At 39.2% G+C, this 22,833-nt stretch overlaps 1 protein-coding gene across 1 annotated transcript in view; it reads left to right on the top strand.

The window, feature by feature from the left end:
* slc25a21 (solute carrier family 25 member 21) overlaps nucleotides 1–22,833 on the top strand; it is a 114,767-nt gene that overhangs the window by 87,232 nt on the left and 4,702 nt on the right. The window contains exons 5-9 of the mRNA XM_023272620.3: nucleotides 12,373–12,439; nucleotides 13,194–13,253; nucleotides 16,899–17,006; nucleotides 17,118–17,282; nucleotides 18,833–19,014. Coding sequence (XP_023128388.1) covers nucleotides 12,373–12,439; nucleotides 13,194–13,253; nucleotides 16,899–17,006; nucleotides 17,118–17,282; nucleotides 18,833–19,014 — 582 coding nt within the window. The remainder of the gene's footprint in view (nucleotides 1–12,372; nucleotides 12,440–13,193; nucleotides 13,254–16,898; nucleotides 17,007–17,117; nucleotides 17,283–18,832; nucleotides 19,015–22,833) is intronic.

Here is a 22,833-nt window from a genome sequence, read left to right as displayed (position 1 = left end):
AAACAAGCCTATTTTTCCTTTTTTTTGTCTACATTTTTTGAATTTTCAGCAAAATAACTTGATAATTATATGCAGACATAGCTAGTGAAAGTATATCAGTAAGCAAACATTCTGATTTATTTAAATGTAACTAGCTACACAAGTAAGTGAGGGGATTTAAAGGTCTGGTGGTAGGTTGGTTTGGTGTCTGCAGAGCTGACAGTGTTGCAGGTTTGGTTTGCTTTAAACCAGCTGATATGTCTGTCTGCCTACAGAAATATCCTGTGGCAAACCACTGAACATACCTTATTATTCCTTCTGCTCACACTGGATAAGAGTAACTACAGACAGTCATGCTGCCACGCTCCCTCCTCCTCTGCCTGCCTGCCTGCCTTGTGACAGGTCTGTGTGAGACAGTGCAGGCGTAGGAGAAAGTGGTTGCCACTCGCTCTGTTTACGGCGAGTCGACAGCTTTACTGCGGATATAAAGTTGATCTGCTGCGAGGTGTGAGCGAGCGCTCGGCGAGAGGCCGGCTAGTGACAGTTTGAAATCCTCAGTTGGCTGGAGTTCAGCAGACGCAGCCATCCTTCCACAGTAGCTGTGCCCTCTTCACCCCAAACACATGCTTACAGTGTGACACTTAACGCCTTTGTGCCTACATGCTTTTTGGGTGTGTCCTGTGGGAGTAGGTTCATATGAATTTCCCGAGAACTTACTGACACAACAAAGTCGTTGCCAAATTACATGACATCCGCACCATCAGTGTAAACTATAAGAGCTATTTGGATGTGGACTCACGCTACGAGGCCGCCGTACGAGTCCCAAAAGACACAAAGATTCTTTTTTTTTTGTCTTACAATTATCATTAACAGTATATTTTTGCTGCCTCTGTAATCACTCCCCAGTAGCGCGTTGTGGATTACCTCCAGGCCAAACCACTTAGTTATAATTTATACAAATAGTGTTAGGCCTCACTGTTGTAGAATTATTATTAAAAATAAACATCTCCAGTCAGCTCATGGCAGGACTGAGCTAACACCAGGCCTCACTCCCTTTTTCTCTCTTCTCAAAGGAAACCTGAGCTCTCAACTCAAACTCAGTGATTAAACTGAAGAAAGACAAGCACAGTAACTAAACCTATAGTGTTCAACCTACATATACAAGAAGATACATCTGAACACTCACAGCTGAGAAGATCGTTTCAGTCGAAATTCAACATTACGTCATTATAAAATGTGTAAAATAAAGCATGAAATCCGCTCATAAGTGCTCATAAGTGTGTGACAGTGTGAACTATGCTCACTAAGACTTGTGTATTGCCTCACAGGCCACGCTCTCTCTCTCTCTCTCTCTCTCTCTCTCTCTCTCTCTCTCTCTCTCTCTCTCTCTCTCTCTCTCTCTCTCTCTCTCTCTCTCTTTCTCTCTCTCTCTCTCTTTTTTCTGTTGCATGCGGGTGCAGCAGCATGAGCATGTGTTAAGTGTTTCCGTCTGGAGGCAAACAAAAAGACTCTATTCTTGAGCATTTTTTACCAGTGTGGTATCCAGAGACTGGGTCGGGACCCAAAGCACGGCCACAGAAATATTAAAAGGGTCCACGCATTACGGCAGAACATTGGAAATTGTGTAGATCAATGACTAATGCCTGGAACTAACATCGCAGGGTAAAGGAGGGGGAGTTGAGTCCAGCTGGGACCACCCATGCAAAAGATATATACATTCGTGGAAGTGTGAAGAAGTGCAAATGAGCATGTCCTTCAGATTACATATGTTTTGCTTCAGGCAGAATTTGTATGAAAATCGAGTTAAAGAAATAGTTTCATATTTTGTAAAATGTGCTTATTAGCTTTACAACAAAATCGAACATGTTCATTATTGTGTTCCAATACTCATATTACCATACTATATAGTATGTGAGAAGAAGATTTAGTATGGGACAATAGATAGTTTGCCAAAAATACCAGGATATCCAACTATATCTGGATTTTGCAATATTCAAGCTGGCATGCTTTTCTGACCATTCTGACCCACAATTCTCTGTGCAGTTACATTATGGTCTATTGTGCAAGTATAAACCAGCTTTAGCCACCAAGAAAGTACGGACACTAACGGACAAAGTTAAGGCACAATATTACGACAAATGTAGTATGTCCTAAATGTGTCCATACCTCAGTGTCCTCTCAATTACGCTGATGTATGACTAAACTGCATTCTAAATTTTATTTTGAGGGGATTTTGATTTGAAATAATGGTAATTTTTCTCCTGTGTAAGGTAGGAAAAGTGGCCAGTTTGAGAAAAAAACATGTTTAGGTTGACAATTTTAGGTTAGGCATCCAAAACAGTTGGTTAGGGTTTGGAAAAATATCATGGTTTGGGTTAAATTTGAGCGTTTACTACATGTTTTTAGCTTCTCCAACATTTTTTGGGTTACCAGGGTGACAAGTGCTGCCCAGTCGAATTGTGACACATTACAACGAAACACAATTGAATTTGAAGTTGAGAATGCAGTTTCTTTGTATAGGCACGTAATTTTGTGGAGAGTGAATTAGCATGAAACAGTACGAGCTTTGTGAAAGCAGCGGTAGTACGTACTGAAAGTTAAGAGAAAGTTTGCAAGTTGTAACCCGGCTAGTTGCTTCCAATCTCAATGCTAAGCTAAGTGAACGGGCTGCTGGCTTCATAATTTGCATGCAAAGTGCTATCAATCTAATCTTCTAATCCACCCTTTGCAGGAAAGCAAATAAGCAGAATTCCCAAAAAGTCGTGTTTTCTTCTTTTAATAATGCACTATCCCTTAAAAATCCAGAAAAGAGAGCCTGTGCGTTTGGGTAAAATACTTTGGCTTTCAGGTTCAAACCACTTCTTTACCTTCGTACGCAGTTCCACTTTCCACATTTGGGAATAATTAAGCATTTCATAGGTTCTCTGTTTAACACTCAGAAACCTTTGTTGTTCATGACATCGGCAGATGAGCTGCAGGTAACTCCTGTTGTTTGTGTATTTACAAGCGCACATCCTGGGCATCAGGCGAGATAATCTCATCATATCAAGCCTGACTGGCATCATGTCGATAGATGAGCCAGCTAAAGTTACACTGTTATCATAGTTTACTATAAACTACAGATGCGTGACAAATTAAAGGAAAAACCTGAACCCTAAACCATTGATCTCTACAGTGAGGCGATGTGGTAGTTCTGGGATGCTGTGGGGGGCGTTGGGCTGGCATGGTCTGGCTCCACTGGTCTTTTAAGAGCTTAGAGTCTCTGTTAATCAATACAAAGTTTTGTGTCTTTTTAATCATCGCCTTTTTTCTGTGGTGATGGGAATGTTCTCTTCCATCCATAGGACCTTGAAGGTCACTGAATGAATATATGAGGATAAAAATGCTGGTCACCATATGTTATGACCCTGATCTTAATCTTTATTTATTGGAGATATTGAATAGATGTTCTAGATTCTCCATTGCCATCTTCAAAACATCAAATGAGGGAATGTTGAAAGGTTCCCCAACACCTTACGAAGACGCTCTAAGGTGGTGTGATGATAGCTCTGGCAATACAAGACTATTGCTAGACTAAAAAGGAAATTTTCGTCTCTGTTGGTTAATCTGTTAATTATTTTCTCAATAAATCAATTCGTTGTTTGTTGTTTAAGATATCAAAAAAGGGAAAAATGTCCATCAGTGGTTCCAAAAGCCCAAAATGACATTCTAAATTATTATGTTTTGTCCACAACCTAAAAATACTGAGTTTACTGTCACAGAGGAGGAAAGAAACTAAAAAATATTCACATTTAGGGTCTAGAATCATAGAATTTTAGCTTTTTGCTCAAACCAGTAAATCAGTTATCAGTTTCGTTGAGGAGCAATTTAATAGTTGATGACCAATCAGTCTTTTATTCTTTTATTATTTTATTTGTTCTTAACAAAGGAGACCTTCTCTGACTTTCTCACAACAATCTGTAGACTGCTATAAAGTGACATTTATGCCTCGCTCTTCACTGCATCGTCTCAAATCCTTGCTTTCGTTCCCCTACAGCTCCAAAATTGTGGAAATGTACAGAATGTACAGAAATGACCGACTCCTGAGACAACACAGACTCAAAGGCAAACTCCAAAGTAACAAAAAAGACAACAAAAAACCAAAGCATTTTTATCAAGTGAGGCTCATCTGATCAAACCAGAAAATGACCAATGTTGGGGGAAAACTAGGGTCAACAGTGGCAAGGTATTTGATTAAGTTAAGTGATGGATCATTTATATATTAGTAATCAAAAATCAATCATTTTTGTAAGATATAATCTATAAGATGTACTTCACAATTTCACTTGAACATAGCTTCATATTGTCACAGCAGGAAAGAAAGTTTGCCTTATAAATAATTATTTCAAGCAAATAAAGACCAATGTAACCCTTTTTTTTATAAAAAAAAAACAAAAAAAAAAAAAACACAACAACTCCTGGACTGTTTAAGATACATAAACGAGAAACATCTTATTTTTGCCTTCTATCCTGTGAGTCCTGGCTACAGGTGTATTGTCTCTGCTGGTGACAATGTCAAGGTTACAGCAGACACTGGGAAAGTGAAAATATTTGCAGATGAAGCATAGTGGTTGTTTACATGGTAAAATGCTCCCTGAGGGCTCGTATTTCTCACAGATATTCTCAAAACAGAGAAAATGTTTTTTTTCTTTCAGCTCCAAAAATGGTCTGTAACTTCACGCATTTAGACATTTTACAGTTTGTTCTATATTTTATCGGCCGGTTTATTTAATTGGTCTTGTCTGCTCGGTTCTGTCAGCGATGCGCTCGTCTCCAGATGGATGGAGGCTGTTAGAAAAAGCAAAGGTTTATGAAAATGAAAGCCAAATCACACACACCAGTGCGTACAAACATGCAGCGTCCCGCGAGCGCGCACATCCATTAGATGCTCTGTGTCAGGAGGCCATTTGTTTAGGAAAAGACAAAAAAGGGACTTAGTGTATGTACTTTACATTGGCAATCAAATTAGGATTCAAATGATGGCCACTCACTAGAGGCCATATTTGTTCTGTAACAAATTTCACTCCTCCTTCATCACCTGGCGGCTCCCCAGCCTGACCACACCCGGGAAATCTGTGGCCACCATTTGCATGGACAAAGAGAGTCGAGGGAAGGGCCTTCCGTCCGCCTGAAATAACTTGTTTACACAAACCATTGTGATGGGATTCATTTTTGGCGGCTCGAGAGGATTTTCCTCAGCAATTTCTGCTCCGGCGTTATCATGAGGGCCCGACAGCCCCAGAGCCACTTGTGTAACTTCAGGTGTTGCTGAAACAGGTCGGCTCTGTCACCTGATGACAAATGTTTTGATCATTAGTTGTGGTTCAGTGCTGTTTTTGGACGGCAGCCTCGCCTCTGTGTGCAGTGTAATGACCTGCCTTTCTCAGGTTATACTCGCTGGAAATGTGTGCCAGCAGCAAAAATATTTACACTTGCACTCAATCAACCAAGATCATCTCTGTTGACTTGTAGGGAATGTTGCCACAACAGAGCTGCTGCTTCTGTTCACAGGATACAGTCGGTCATGCCACGTTGTCCTCTTTGTCCACAGACAAGAGCTTGGCTTCAATATACACTTTTATACTTTCTGTTTCACTGTCATCTGCAAGATATGTAGTTTATCTTGTGCACATTTACATATAAATTCTAGACTTTTGTCCCTCAAAGTCAAGACTATAATATCCATATTTTTTGTTGTGAATAAATCTTTCGAAAAGGCCAAAACCAACAATGTTTCAGTCCATTTTTCATTATGTTTCAACTTGCTAACCTGGTTGGTGATTTGCTTTCCCAAATCTATTTATTATAGTTGTGAAACTGTGGATATTTAGGTCCTAAAGTTTCCTAAACCTGTTTGGTACTGTAATTTTTAGCAAACCACAGTCCACCAGGAGTTAATGATGCATTTTCTGGGGACTATTTTTAGCTGTAGATTAACACACATTTGGTGCTAGTTCTCATGTTTATTGTAATAAAGGAACAACGTGCAACACTGGTGTCAGGTTCAGTATTAATATGCAGACTTTCTCTGTCACTGTCATCTGGGAGCTACGTAGTTTATCTTGTGCACATTTACAGATAATTTCTAGATTTTTGCTTTTGACTCTGTTGTTGAAGTTAAGATTATAAAATCACTTTTTAATTTTGAATAAATCCCTTCCAAAGGCCAAAACCAGCAATGTTTTAGTCCATTTTTCAATATTTTTTCGACTTACAAACCTGGTTGGTGGTTTGCTTTCCCATTCCTGTTTATTCCAGTTGAGATAATGCCAATGTCTTTAGAAAAAAGGCTAAATATTTCATAAAACACTTGCTGTTTATAGCAACATTAGTCCATTAGAAGTAAATTACACATTTTCTGGTCACTATTTTTAGCTGTTGGTTAACACACATTTGGTGGTGCCAGATTGAATATTTACAGCATCACGTGCAACACTGTGGTGCCAGGTTCTGTAACAATATACTCTCTTATACTTTCTCTTTCACTGTCATCTGCAAGATATATAGTTTATCTTGGCACATTTACAGATAATTTCTACATTTTTGCTTTTGACTCTGTCGATGAAGCCAAGACCTTGCTTTAATTTGGTTACATGACGTCTGCGATGGACTGCTCATATTGTATACATTTTTAATGTGAAAAAAATCCCTTGAAAAGGCAAAACCAGCAATGGGATAGTTATTTTTTCAATATTTTTTTGACTTCCTAACCTGGTTGGTGACTCGCTTTTCCAAATCCATTTATTCTAGAGAAAATGTGGATATTTAGGCCCTAAGGGCTAAATAATTTCGTAAAACTGCTGGTTACTATAATTTTTAGAAAACATTAACACATATTTGGTGCTCCAGCTTTAGTATTTACAGCAACAGGACTGTGTATTTTTAATAGACTCAAAATAAATCATAGTCTCCAGGTTCATTATAATGAAGGAAACTTGGCACCACTTGCAACACTGTGGTGCCAAGTTCAGTATTAATGTACATACTTTCGGTTTCACTGTCATCAGAAAGATGTGTAGTTTATGCATGTTTACAGATAACTTCTAGATTTTTACTTTTGACTTTGTTGTCAAAGTCACAACCTTGACCTCTGATGATAAAGCGGATTATATTCTGTAATTTTTATTGTCATGTCAAAACCAGCAATGTTTCAATCTATTTTTTTCTACTATTTTTCAACTTCCAAACTTGATTGGTGACCTGCTTTTCCAACACCTGTTTATTCCAGTTGTGAAAATGTGAATATTGTTATAAAAAAGGCTACATGTTTTCTAAAACAGCTGGGCACTCTAGATTTAACAATCTTTTTACCATCAGGAGTAAATGATATATTTTTTGGAGACTATTTTTAGCTGTGGATTAACACACATTCACTGCTCCAGCTTGAGTATTTACAGCAGCAGGACTGTGTATTTTTAATAGACTCAAAGTAAACTACAGTCCCCATGTTCGTTATAATGAAGGGACCTGGAACACGTGCAACACTGTGGCTCGCTGATGTGTTTTTAATTGTTTTGGAGCACAGAACAGGCTTGGGTTATAGACAATACTTCCATGGGTTCATTGATGTTTTTTAGGGGCCTTTTATGGGATTTAGTGACAAAAACAAATGTGTAGAAAAAGAAAATGTAAATTGTCATCAACCTTATCCACATCAAAGCGTGTTTACAGGTCCTCCAGAGTGCCACATCATATGCAAAGACAGGAAAAGTATAAAGAATTTTGTTGCTCCGGGGGCAGCTGAGTGAAGTCTGGTAAATTTTGTGGTTGGTTGAAAACTAAAGAATGCAAATTTGAAACTGATTTTTAAATGTATTTTTTTTATTGTCTGGGTTGGAAATGAGCTTCTCAGACTGCTGTAGAATGCTCCTCATCTCTGAGGGTACTGCAAATAGGAAGAAGAAGGAGAAGGATGAGAAGAAGAAGAAGAAGAAGAAGCAGCTATTGGACCAAAAATATTGGAAAATGTGCAAAAATTCTGACAATTGTGACTCTATTTAATCTAAATTGAACAGTTTAATTTATTAATAAATATAACATTTATCACTGTTACAAGTTTTTACTATTATTTCACACTAGACATGTAAAGTTACAAATTCTAATCAATTCATTGTTGAATCCCAGTGAATATTTTGTGCAAACTGAAAAAAATCTCTCAAGGATGGATGGACAGACAGACTCACAACCCTACACTACTGCAAGACAAAAAAGACCCATTCTGCTGCATTGATTTTGATATCATTTTCACTGAGAGTATGACAACACTATCAGAGTTCAATTCTAAATTGATGGATGTTCTTTTCAATAGAACCAACTATCTAGGATTAATTTGTGTGTAAAAATAAACAAATGGATGACTTTAAATCTTTTTTATCAAGTCCATCATACAGTTTCACCATAAGTGTTCAATTTAAGGAGGCTTTGAACGTTGCTGATGCATATTTTGCATTTTCCATGAATGGAGTGCTCGTGGAAAATGTCCCATCTGTAAATTAACAAAGATGTGTGAAAATCTGGATAGTATTTGAAAGGTGGTGACCACAAAAAATCCAAACCTAAAATGTATTTCCTCTACAGAAACAGGTTTGTTGAGCTTCTGTTCCCACAGCTTGACCTTCTGAACTCCACTTTAAATACTAGAATTCTGTTTTTATAAACACATGCTTCATGAACGGTGATTAGATAACAATAGAAGTATGTGTCAGAAAGACATAACATATGATGCCTTTCTTTTTGTTAAAAAGGGTGGAGATAATTGTTTAATTGACCCCTACATGCTCATAAAACTTACATATCAGTTCCAAAATGTGAGATGATGCTGTCATTGCCGTTTCTGGTGTTTGAAGATTTAGACCTGTTTTACCTGTTTCATTTTCAGTCAGTCCTTAAGACAACATCTGGGAATGAGAGCAACAGGAAAGTAGTTAGCTGTTGCCAGTGGCAGTTTGTCATCAACACAAAACACAAATGAATGATAGTATCTGATGGTTCAGGTGGTCTGATAAATGCAAATAGAAAGAGAAACTTTAGGTGTGACATTTAGACAGAAAATATTTGAAAATCCACCTTGTTTCTGTATTTTTTTTTAAACTGACAAGTGGTCTGACATGACAGTTTGGTCATGTTGGTGTCAAATACTGAAGTTCAAACAAATGAGCTATTCTGCCCATGTTTTCACTCAAATGAAGCCTGTGGAAAGTGCGTGTGTGTGCACTTCTAAATGTATACGAAACACGCTTTGTTCTCTCTTTGCAAAACAAAACACACTGCTGCCTTCTTCCATGTATACATCAAAGACTGCGTGGATACATATATGATATAATGTTTTGTTGCATAAGTAAAAATGCTTCATCTTAACACCGGAAAATAAATTATATCTGTGAAATAGTTCAGCTTTTGGCTAGTAAGTGACTTTTTTTTAAGATAAATTACATAGTTTAAGGTGTTTTATTCTGAAAAGGGTATTGTTAAGACATTCAAGTACAATTTAAAAACATCAACTTAGTGTTTAAGCTGTAAATCTAACAGTCAATATGCATAATTCTCTGTATCATTTTACTATTTTTCCCGGCTTCATGCTTTGCGCTCTTTTTGAAAAACAAACCACATTATTATCTTTTTTCATGTATACGTCAAAGACTGTGTAACTATATATGATCTAATTATTGTTACATGTGTAAAAATACATCATCTTAATACATAAAAATAAAATGTAGCTGCAAAATATTTCAGGTACTGGTTAGTAAGGGATTTTTTTTCCAAGGTAAATTACACAGTTTAAGGTGTTTAATTCTGAAAGGGTTATTATTAAGGCGTTTGCATACAATTTCAAACATATGCATAATTCACTGTATCATTTTACTATTTTTCCCGGCTTCATGCTTTCCGTTCTTTTTGCAAAACAAAACACAGTATTATCTTCTTCCATGTATACTTCAAATATTATGTAAATATATATAATGTAATTATTGTAACATGAAAAACATGTAAAAGTACTTCATCTTAACACATAAAATATAGCTGTAAAATATTTAATTTTTTAGTTAGTGACTTTTTTAAGATAAATTACATCGTTTAAGGTGTTTTATTCTGAAAGGGTTATTATTAGCATGTTTGCGTACAATTTAAAACGTCAAATTAGTGTTTAAACGTGTAAATCTAACAGTCTGTCTATTCTATGCATGACATAGAAGTGATTCTGCACAAAATGTAGCCTGTGTTATATGCAGACATACATCTCAATATGCATAACTCACTGTATCATTTTATTATTTTTCCTGGCCCAGTGTGCTCCTTAAATCATGGCTGGACGTATGATTGAGCAAAGGCAAACTACCAAATTGACTAAAATTATACAGCTACCGTCTTTTGAAATATCCAGCATATCAAATGCCGAAAAACATTCTTAAATCATTTCCTCGGCGTGCTCCTGCAGAGCATGTTTACCAGGGGTTTGTGGTTTGAAAATATATCTTAGCAGTGATGTTGCCAGACAGCAGCAATATACTGTGTTTCTGTTTTGCGAGCTGGTCCTGAAGTTTATATATCTGGTATTGTCACAGCTCTGACTGCTGTAAGTGTATCTTTGAGAAATTGCCATACCGAGGTGGTTGCGAATTTAAACCTTAAACACAGATGATGCAATGTATTCCAGAGGCATTGTTTTGTTATATTTGATCGAAATCTCTACATAAATCAAGAGTTCTGATAATAAAAAGAGAAAATATCTGTTATCTGAGGCAGACGAAACACATTTTGCAGCTCCAGCTACGACATCTTGCACTGCTGAACAAGCCAGACGGTTGCATACATTCATACGTGTGCATCTTTCAGTGCTCTTTGTTACCTCCATCCTTCTCCAGTTTCATTCCAGTGTGTTTACACGTCTGCGTATGTGTTCGCTTCCTGTCTGCATCGTAGCCTCGTTGTGAGCAAGTGTTGTTTGATGGTATTTATCTTGTGTTAGTCCACGTTGGCTCTGAAGAGGACATTTTGCAAATGTAGTGATGTAGCTTATTTATGCCATTTTTACACAAGAGATGGACTTGGATGCGCTCTGCTCAACTCTGTCGTGGATTAATCCTCCATTTATACTCAGACAGGACGTGTTGTCGAATAAGTAATCCACAGGACGACTTGATAAAGTTCAACTGTTCACTTTAACTCATGCACAGCTGTATACAAAGATGGTTCTTCTTTACCTGTCCTCCTATCCATCTGGATCAAAAAGCAGGTAAAGGTGCGCTGTTACTGGAAATCAATGATAGCAGCCAACTATTCCCACATATTGCAAAGTGACTAAATGAAATTGTTGAACATTTTAAATCATCTACACACTATAAGAGCAAGACATAAAATTATTCAATTAGTGTATCACCCACAAAATGAACTATACATACAGTAAATATTACTCTTAATTCCTCTTAAATCAATGAAAATGATCATTGTTTCACCATGAACTTAAATTATTGCATCATAACATCAACCTAAATGCATTTAGGCTCCTACAGATGGATCCTTTCAGTTATGCAACTTCAAACTCCAGCTCACTTTTGCCGTTAATATGATCGCACATACTGTAGCTGTAAATCCTTAAATGGGAACTGAACAGATTTTATGCTTTGCATGACTCAAAGAACAGAACTGTCGTGATGCTATCAGGAAATATAATTTAGTATCTGACGCTGGTGTTTGTGGAACAGTAGGATCCTAATGTTCAATCAATTTAAGGGATTAAATGTCTTCTACATAGGGGTACAGAGGAACATTTCCAGCAACCGTCACTCCTGTGTTCTAATGCTACATTGTGTTAGCTAATCATGTTGAAAGGCTAATTGATGATTAGAAAACCCTTGTGCAATGATGTTAGCACATGCATAAAAGTGTGAGTTGTCATGGAAAACATGAAATTGTCTGAGTGACCCCAAACTTTTGAACAGTAGCGTTAGTAACAAACCTCAAGAACCAATCCTGTCAGCTTACAGAGTGGAGCTTTATGTATTCTTCATTTTCTTCGTTAGAATTGGATTCCAATTCTTATATGCGTTAGTCCAATATTACAACTTGCTGCAGTGTAGTACAGCATAGTTTTACATTACTGGAGTAAAGAGACACAGTGTAGAGTTCCATCTAAGCCATTTTAAAGCAAGAAGGGATTATTTTCATGGAAGAAACTTCTAAATATGTAACTTAAATATAAAACTGTGACTAAAATGAATGCAGATTTAATGTTCACAGTGAGGAATTACACCCCTTAGAAAGTCCTTCTGTCTACTAATTGATTTTACATGTATTACGGATATGAAACAAACCCAGTGGAAAATCACCATGATATTTTGTGTTCTCCTTCTACAGAGTCTTTGGCTTCTACAAGGGAATTTTACCTCCGATTCTGGCCGAGACGCCCAAGAGAGCAGTCAAGGTGAGGTTAAGGATGTGCATGTTTGTCCACGGAAAGCTTGCAAAGCTTCTCCTCTGTGTGTGCTGCAACGCTCCGGATCTGGTTTCATTGTGAGCTGCTTTGCTGCCATATGAAATCACTCAAACCGCAGTTGCTCTAACATGGTACACACGTGTTGATTAAAGCCATGACGCCGTCCGCCATGTCGGCCTCCTCAGTCACTCCTGTTTGCTCTGCCGGCCTACCAAATATTGACTTACAAGCATTCATCCCCTCAGCGCCATCTTTTGAGATTTGCAGGGCGGCTTAGCATCTCTCTCCTGTAATGAAGTGACGGGATGAGGGAGGGAGTGGGGGCAGGCAGGAGGCACATGGCATGGAGCTGCTCGGTAATGAGATGCTGGAGACGAGGATGTGTGAACTTTAAAAATAAGCACTCACACTGAGAAGATGGGGTAATCGCTCACGCAGCGAACAAAGCTAGCTGATGGCGAATAATGTCTGGAGCGAAGAATTAAAGCAAATTAAAGCTCCGATTAAGTCGCCACGGCTGGCATTTTGCCCTTTGCTCAGATAAACAAATCAGTGGATCGTCTCCTTTTGAGGCTTTTGGCTTTCCAGAGAGGCCCAACATTTATAACACTTCATGGTTTTCCTGTTTAAGCTGACACACAAACTTCATTCCTCGTTCTTCTTGGGTGCTTTTTAGGTCTTTATACATGTGTGCAGAGGTGTCACTTTATGATGCTCATTCATCTCGATCTTTCTCCCCCAGTTCTTCACCTTTGAGCAGTACAAGAAGCTGCTGAATCTGACCCCTTTGTCGCCTGCTGTGGTGAGTCTCTGCACACAGAAACACCTGAATACACTGTTGTTTGAAAAAATAAACACGTTCAAAAGGACCAGGAAGAATGTCACACCCAGTGTCAAAAATCAACACTTCAATTCACCTGCCACAAGGTTTTTAAAACACCAGCGAACGCCAAGAATAATTTTCGGGCCACATGAATGAATGTAAATGTAAATTTTCCTGCTAATGTAAAGTTTTCATGTAATTCATGAATACATTAAGAAAGGAAATTATGAGTCATTGGTTGCTAGCATATTGTTTCTGCTAATGTAAGGCTCAAAACAACATCTTAGTACTATTATTTAATATTACGATGACAAATCACAGCCTTTCTGCTTAATCATAAAACTATTTCACATTGAAAAGACACACTCGCAAAAAGAGATTAAATAACAACAATATTTTTGCTCGATGTTAAGCTCATATAAAAGCATCTTTGATGACACAGAAATGTCAGGTGTGTGTGAGGAAACAAACGGTGTGAACAAATCAACATGCTACTGAGTAATTTGTGTCATTACAACTGTCAATATGATTCTGAATCAGGCTTGGAGGAATGTATGAAGCACAATGGTCACATGGACTCTTTTGTTTGGTGGTTAGGTGTGTAGTTGACACTCCCCTGGTCATCAGCTGGTGAAACTACCGACTTCGTGTCTCCGTATGAGCTTCCTTCCAATCAGCAGAGCAGCAACGGTTCTTACTGCTCTGAGTTAATCCACTGTGACTGGCGGCTTGTCAGGAGACATTTTTATTACAGAGGCATTTTTTTGCTTTATTTTTATTGCTTCGCAGTGTGTGAGAATGTAGAATTTTTGGATTTTGATTTGAAAGTAGTTGGAAATGAAATACTGTATATGCACATGATGCATTCCTATGTAATCCGGTTAATACAAACACAGCAGGCTTAAAGCGGGGCAGATATTTCATTGTATCTGTCTTGTATGTAGCTTTTCCACACAGCAACTATTTGCAACGTTTATGCTCATGACAAAGTAGTGCGTAAACCCAACGTGATCATGGATCCCCCAGTCAAGTTTGGTCCATTAACAATTCAAATGAACCTTATTCAAACAAATGGCTGTGTTTTCATCACTCACCACACGAAAGCTGAAAAAAAAGTACCATTGCTTTGTTCAATTCTATGCTGTCTGCCATAAAGTTCAGCCTTAAAGCTGGAGTGCAAGACTTTTACCTATAAATGAATGTCTGTTTCATTAAAGCTCGCACCAAACAAGAACGCATGATGCTGCTTAAGTGTATTAGTGGCACATAAATCTTTCAGTATCTAACAGTAACATTCCTACACTAAGTTTTGTGTCCGCTAGCAATGATTGGGCTGCCAGAACTGAAGAGAAACAAGTAATCAGGGTCAACAGATTATTGGCTGGACTGGTTATCAGATTAGAGAGAATTCTCAGTGAAATAAATAAATTTGAAACTGTGCTACTTCGGCTCTCTCCGTCTGTAGATATCCATCTGTCTGATTGCTTCAATCACAACTAACAGCATGTCAACACAATTTCCAATCTACATTTTAAACACTTATTTTTGAAATAGGACAGATTTTCAGCTCCAAATCTTGGTTCTTGGTGTTTTTTTTTTTTTATTTTATTATTACAAAAACACAATATTTGTATCGGCCTTATCTGTCAACCTTTAACAAAGGAGTGTGACGGGAAAATGTACGAAGTATCCAAGATACATTTCTGATGCACCAGCTATAGAGAAACTCTTCGTTCAGAGGAAGGAGTATAGTCTAAGAAAGAAAGTGATCAACAGTATCAACAGTGTCTTGCAAGAATAGGTTTAAAGGTTTAAATAACTGCAATCTCTGTGAAGACTACAATTTCAGTAGCATGTAAAACTGTACAGCTGGAGTAGATCAGCTCATTATACTTTATCAAAGATCTCCATCTGAGAAATCAGATCATCAAACTGCAAGAAAGTCGACCAAAATTTCTGACATGCCAGAAATTCACCCAGTTGACATTGGGGGTGTTGATGATCCAGGCAGTCGTCCTCAAACTACTCATCAAACAGCAACTAAACCGCATAAATTTGTCCGGATTTGAAAAACAGTGCTTGCTCAAAGGGAATCCAAAAGGAACTTTGGTTTCTCTGTTTAAAATTTGTAAAAGGTCTTCACCTTACTACTTTAACTCCTATGAGATAACTTATGTTGTGAATTGGCGCTATATAAATACAGCTGAATTAAGAAAGGTTTGGTTGACAAATTCATTAAAACATGAAAATAATTCTTACTCTGTCCAGTGTCTTTCTAGTTTTAATTCAGTTGTGTTTACACATATCAGACGAATCAGGTAAAAAGATTACCATTTTTTCCATAGTCACTAGGATATGAAGGTGTGATGCCTAAAATAAGGACACCTGAAACGCCATTTAAAGCCAAGTTAATCACTAAGACCTCATAGCCATTGTTTCATTTCAAATCCAGTGCACTGGAGTGAAGCCAAAATAATCTAAACCATAAGACCTGACCATAAGGCTATAGATGGCCTCCACAGCGTGTTTACTCGGCGGTTGTTACTTCTCCTGACTGGTTCCACCACAGGCCGCAAATACACAGTGTTTTCATCCTCCTTAAGTTTTCTGTTATACTGAGTCAGAGTTTTATGCTAGACAGATTCGCGTTGCTGGGGTGCGGTCACCACACACTGCCTATTCAGGTGTCAGCCAGGTGTCAGCCGTGATGGATGACTTTTACCTGCAACTCAGCGTCAGAGCCGCCTCGGCACGGTGAACGTCCTCGACTTGTTTTTACAGCCATCGGCGGAGAAATGTTTACCTGTCCCATCCATCATGCCGTCCTCCTACACCTCCTTTCTCGCTATCTTCTTCCTGCCCTTCCTTCATCCTCAAGTGCCTCTAACCCCATTTTCCCCCCCAGAGGCCCTCGCATATCAAGTAGTGTAATCACATCAGATCATTAGTGAGAGCGAATTGCAGACTGAATGGTTCCCTCTCTTTCCTATTCAGCATGGCACAGCTGAATGCCTTCACTCTGATTAATGAGGACACACACAGTAATAATACAAATAAGGAATTAAAACGTGGCGGGCTGGCTGTGTAAACATCGTGAGGCATGTCTGAGAGGATGGGTCCCGGGGCCCTGACAGCAGGATAAAGAGGCAGGAAGAGTAATGAGCTATAGACACGTTCTTGACATGTTCCCATTACGCCTCTCTCTGAGCACGCACACACACACACACACACACACACACACACACATACATATGCAGCCCAGTCAGTGCAAATACATGCAGTGTTGCAACCACTTTCACAAATTCTGTTAGATTTTCTCCAACGGCTGATGACAAGGTGAATTAAAGCACTTTGTTTATGAGAAAATAATTGATTATTCTACATTTTTGGACTTCCTTCTATCTGTCATCTAACATTTTGTTATGTCAGATGATAACAAACACAAATGTGTGTCTGCAAGCATTTGTCAACAGAAGCGACTATCAATTTCACACAAGACAAAATGACTCCTACAAAATTACACTTTAGATTCATTGTCTGCATCAGTTTGTCTATTCTGCCACGTCTCTAACCAAATATTATCTCCACATTCTCAGTCCTAAATCATGTCCATCTCCCCTCCAGGCGCTGTCTGCAGCAGGGCTCGGCGCAGGCTTGACTGAAGCTGTTGTCGTCAATCCGTTCGAAGTGGTGAAAGTCAGTCTGCAGGCCAACAGAGATTCCTTCAAAGAGGTTGACTCGAATAAAATACTGCCTTAACTTGTAAAATGTTAGTAATGTGCACATTTCTCCAGAAAACCGTTGACATGTCCTTCTTTTTCGAATTCCTTTTCTCTGATACAGCAACCCTCCTCTTTCGCCCAAGCAAGACGCATAATTAAGTCAGACGGATTCGGTATGAAGGGCCTGAATAAGGGATTAACGTCGACGCTGGGACGCCATGGAGTTTTCAACATGATCTACTTTGGCTTCTACTTCAATGTCAAGGATGCTATTCCTACCAACCCGGTACAAATGCCAATCAAAATCTATGATCTGACCCGTTTCTGCCCAAACCAAGTGACGCAGACACCATTTTGTTTTGGTGTTGGTAACCTTGACAACTCTAGTTTTTACTAACCTCAGGCTACATGATCCGCACGTGTCTCAGGCACCTCGCTGGAGGGGAATAGCAAGTGTTTAACAGTATGATTAGTCAGTCTGACTTCCATGGCAAAGGAGGAAGCAAAAATCAGAGAGGAGCTTGTAAGATCAGCCCGGCTAATACCTCGTCTGTTTGCTCTTCATAACATCCTCAAAGTTTCAGATTACACATCCGGCAGGGCTCTGATGGCCCAAACAAAAGTTAATTTTGTTTAATGGAAACGTTACCATACGCCAGTTCCACATGTACAAACCGGAGCATTAGATTAACTCCAATGAACTAATTGGAAGCAGACAACGGTACTATTTTCAAGAGAAGGTTACAGTGGGAGGCCAGGCTCTGCTATATTTTCAACATTTTTTCCAGCGACGCATGATATATAGAGAACCAAGTGGTCATCTTCTGTAAATGATAATTATGTGGCTGGATGACTCAAATAGCTCTCTTCTTAGATTGTGGCCGTGGCCTTTTGGGAATGATCCGTCGCTGTGTACATTAATGGAGTGATCTGTTTGGGAGACTCTCACGATTGCCATTGTTGAGGCAACGAAGCATAAATATTGTCACCGGTGACAACTTGCAGGCCGAGTCGGTGGCTTTTCTCCACAGCCCCCTTTTGTCAGCAACATGAGCAACGAGCTTGCAACTCAAACGTGTCTGTAGTCAAATTTGGTGTGCCAAGCCCAGGCTCCTCTCATGAGGCCATTTGAATAGCACAGAAGAGGCAGATAGCACACTGCCATTATTCACAAGCGAATGTGTGAGGAGATGTTTGCTTAAGGCTGTTAGGAAGTGGGTTGATGGGTGTACTTAGGCCGCGGCTATGTTACCCCCTTTCCCCACATCCCACTTGAAAAAAACAGAAGAAGTGGGATTAGCTGTTGATTTACCACGGCTCTCAGGGTGTCCAGCCGCTTGAGAAAGGCCTGGACCAGAGAGGCTGCTGTCATTTGTAAAAATATCCTGGCCAATTAGCTGTCAGAGCTCTCTGAGTCTGGGCTTCTTTGGTACAGTAATACCCCTGTGCCGAGTCACAGCCCAATTACCCAAATTGTCCCCATATGCCTCCCCAGTCTGCCTGCATGAACCCTGTTTATAAATCCTCCGTCTTGGCTCCCTGAAGAACATGTGCTTCTGCTCAGCCAATCAGAGCACCGCACCACAGTCAGGAAGCACTAATCTGCCCCCCGCTACCATAAAATGATCAGGGCTTTCATGCCAGCTTTGCAATCATATGCACAAGTCCCCTCATGCTCTGCCTCACTTTCGCTCACAGACACATCATGTCTCACTGCCGACTTTGTCAACTCACGGTCGCTACATTCTTTTAATCTCTGCAGGCGTTTTATGTGTTGTTTAAGTTTTGTGCCAGTAATGATTCCAGTAAAAGACTCTCCTGTTCTTCTTTTCGCAGGACCCCACCCTTGAGTTTCTGAGGAAGTTTACCATCGGCCTTGTGTCGGGGACCATCTCCTCGTGCGTGAACATTCCCTTCGACGTCGCCAAGAGCCGCATCCAAGGCCCTCAGCCAGTGCCGGGGGAGATCAAGTACCGCACCTGCTTCCAGACCATGGCGCTGGTGTACCGCGAGGAAGGGTAATGAACAAGTAGTGATGGATCATCAGAGCAAAACTTGAATCACTGTCACTGGTGCATCCAAGAAATAATGAGCCACTTTGTCTGTTTTGTTAGCAATTGATAGTTGGTTACCTGCCAAACTGACCGTCAGGGAAGACAAATGTAGCAGCTGCAGCTACAAGTTAGCAGGCTTTGATTGCCTGGTGTGAGTTTCCTCCACTAAGTACAGGGGAAGTGCACGAATAGTCTGATGCAAAGCTGTGATCCAATGAATGGAAACCAAAGAGTCATGTTCGACTGTGGGCTGTGTTCCCCCGCGAGTGTGATCATACATTTCTGCAGTCTGTCAGCTGTATAGTAAATGTTAACATATTTTCAAGCCTCAGACAATGACAGCTCCAAATGGAAGCTTCAAGGAAAGATGTATGTTATGTTAGCAGCTGCCCCAGGCTTTCCACTTTCCCCCATGCGGCTCCGCGAGACAAGGGCCAGCGACATGTTTGTAGTTAGTGCATGTTGTTAGTTTGCAGTTGGGGGTTGCTGCAAGAAAACGGCACTGAAAACATTGTCGTCGCAGGGGTGTGTGGAGGGTGCCCCCGCCGCCACATCCAGTCCCCTTCTCTAACACAACACAGTCGCAGCTAATTAGTGGTCCCTATGGGAGACGTCGTTAAGCAGACCCTAACGAGCCGCACGGCGCTCCACGGGTCAATCTAATCAGACAGAGGGCCAGGGAGGAAGTGGGTCGAGACTTATTAACGCCATCAGTGGCGGGGGCAGGGAGTGGGACAGGGAGCACGAGGCGGAGGCAACCAGCCACTGATCACCTTGAATGCATTAAGGAGCAGGTAGTCGCCAGCGCTGGCATGTTAGAAACCTATCCGCCTGATGGGGTGACAGACAGACAGACAGACAGGCAGGCCGGCAGACAGACAGACAGACATGCAAACTCTCAAATCCACTGTTTTTTTACACAGCCACGAGCAGGAGCGCAAACACATGCACTGTAGTTATACATACAGCGATGGAAGAAGGATTCAGATCAAAAAAAATCAAATATAATATAATATAATATATATCAAAATATACCTAAAGTTACCAAAACTGGAGGTATTTATGATGCAGAATGGTCCCTCTCACAATAATCTACATTACAGTATATAAATGTAAATAGTGGTGCATCATGTACATCATTTAATGTGGCTGCTGGTAGAGGTGATGAGGATTTTAAATACTTCAATAATACTTGAAATACTCTTCCAGGGCATCTATAAAGTTTTATCTGACCACATCTTAACCTGTACTTTACATTCGGATTAGAGTTTGTATTGTTATTTCTGAATCTGCAAACTAACTACAGTTACTAAACTAGAAAAGCACTCAGAGAGTGCAGTGCTCTGCCAAGACTGCTCAGTTCACTAAAATGTGATCGTTTAGACATACTAAACTATGATGTTTTTTCCACATTTTGGATGACATACTAAACTATGACGTTTTAATGACATTTTTGACGACATACTAAACTACAACGTTTTTGTCATATTTTGGACAACATACTAAAGTATGACATTTTTGTCATATTTTGGACAACATAATAAACTATGACGTTTCAGTGACAAGAAAGCAGGGAAGACCTGCAGTATAGAACCATGAGCTGGAATCGAACTGGCGTCTCTGACACAATTTTGTTTATGAGTCACCTTCTCAACTAGTTGAGCTACCTCTTCCTCATTTTTTGGACAACATACTAAACTATGACATTTTTTTCACCTTTTGGACAACATACTAAACTATGACGTTTTTGTCATATTTTGGACAACATACTAAACTATGACGTTTTAGTGACATTTTGGACGACATACTAAACTATGACGTTTTTGTGACATTTTGGACATCATACTAAACTATGACGTTTTTATGAGATTTTGGACGACATACTAAACTATGACGTTTTTGTCATATTTTGGACGACATACGAAACTATGACGTTTTAGTGACATTTTGGACAACATACTAAACTATGAAGTTTTTGTGACATTTTGGACGACATGCTAAACAATGACCTTTTTTCCACATTTTGGACGACATACTAAACTATGACGTTTTTTGTGACATTTTGGACGACATACTTAACTATGATGTTTTTTGACATTTTGGACAACATACTAATCTATGACGTTTCAGTGACAAGAAATCAGCGGAGACCTGCAGTAAAGAACCACGAGCTGGAGTCGAACCAGTGTCTCTGACACGGTTGTGTTTACGAGTCACCTTCCCAACCGGTTGAGCTACCTAGTCCTCATTTTTTTTGGACGACATACTATGACTTTTTGGTCACATTTTGGGTGACATTAAACTATGACTTTTTGGTCACATTTTGGGCGACATACTAAACTATGACCTTTTTTTCACCTTTTGGACGACATACTAAACTATGACGTTTTTTTCACCTTTTGGACGACATACTAAACTATGATGTTTTTGTCATATTTTGGACGATATACTGAACTATGGCGTTTTTATGAGATTTTGGATGACATACTAAACTATGACGTTTTTGTGGCATTTTGGACGACATACTAAACTATGACGTTTTTGTCATATTTTGGACAACATACTAAAGTATGACATTTTTGTCATATTTTGGACAACATAATAAACTATGACGTTTCAGTGACAAGAAAGCAGGGAAGACCTGCAGTATAGAACCATGAGCTGGAATCGAACCGGCGTCTCTGACACAATTTTGTTTATGAGTCACCTTCTCAACTAGTTGAGCTACCTCTTCCTCATTTTTTGGACAACATACTAAACTATGACTTTTTGGTCACATTTTGGATGACATTAAACTATGACATTTTTTTCACCTTTTGGACAACATACTAAACTATGACGTTTTTGTGACATTTTGGACAACATACTAAACTATGATGTTTTTGTCATTTTTTGGACAACATACTAAACTATGACGTTTTTGTCATATTTTGGACAACATACTAAACTATGACGTTTTAGTGACATTTTGGACGACATACTAAACTATGACGTTTTTGTGACATTTTGGACATCATACTAAACTATGACGTTTTTATGAGATTTTGGACGACATACTAAACTATGACGTTTTTGTCATATTTTGGACGACATACGAAACTATGACGTTTTAGTGACATTTTGGACAACATACTAAACTATGAAGTTTTTGTGACATTTTGGACGACATGCTAAACAATGACCTTTTTTCCACATTTTGGACGACATACTAATCTATGACGTTTCAGTGACAAGAAATCAGCGGAGACCTGCAGTAAAGAACCATGAGCTGGAGTCGAACCAGTGTCTCTGACACTGGTTGTGTTTACGAGTCACCTTCCCAACCGGTTGAGCTACCTAGTCCTCATTTTTTTTGGACGACATACTATGACTTTTTGGTCACATTTTGGGTGACATTAAACTATGACTTTTTGGTCACATTTTGGGCGACATACTAAACTATGGCGTTTTTATAAGATTTTGGACGACATATTAAACTATGATGTTTTTGTCATATTTTGGACAACATACTAAAGTATGACGTTTTTGTCATATTTTGGACAACATACTAAACTATGACGTTTTAGTTACATTTTGGACAACATACTAAACTATGACGTTTTTGTGACCTTTTGGACGACGTACTAAACTATGACGTTTTTGTCATATTTTGGACAACATACTAAAGTATGACATTTTTGTCATATTTTGGACAACATATTAAACTATGACGTTTTAGTGACAAGAAAGCAGGGAAGACCTGCAGTATAGAACCATGAGCTGGAATCGAACCGGCGTCTCTGA

Source organism: Amphiprion ocellaris, chromosome 20, assembly GCF_022539595.1.
Source record: "Amphiprion ocellaris isolate individual 3 ecotype Okinawa chromosome 20, ASM2253959v1, whole genome shotgun sequence".
Classification (NCBI taxonomy): domain Eukaryota; kingdom Metazoa; phylum Chordata; class Actinopteri; family Pomacentridae; genus Amphiprion; species Amphiprion ocellaris.
Note: the sequence above shows the minus strand (reverse complement) of the source record. Positions and strands in the feature narration are given on the sequence as shown.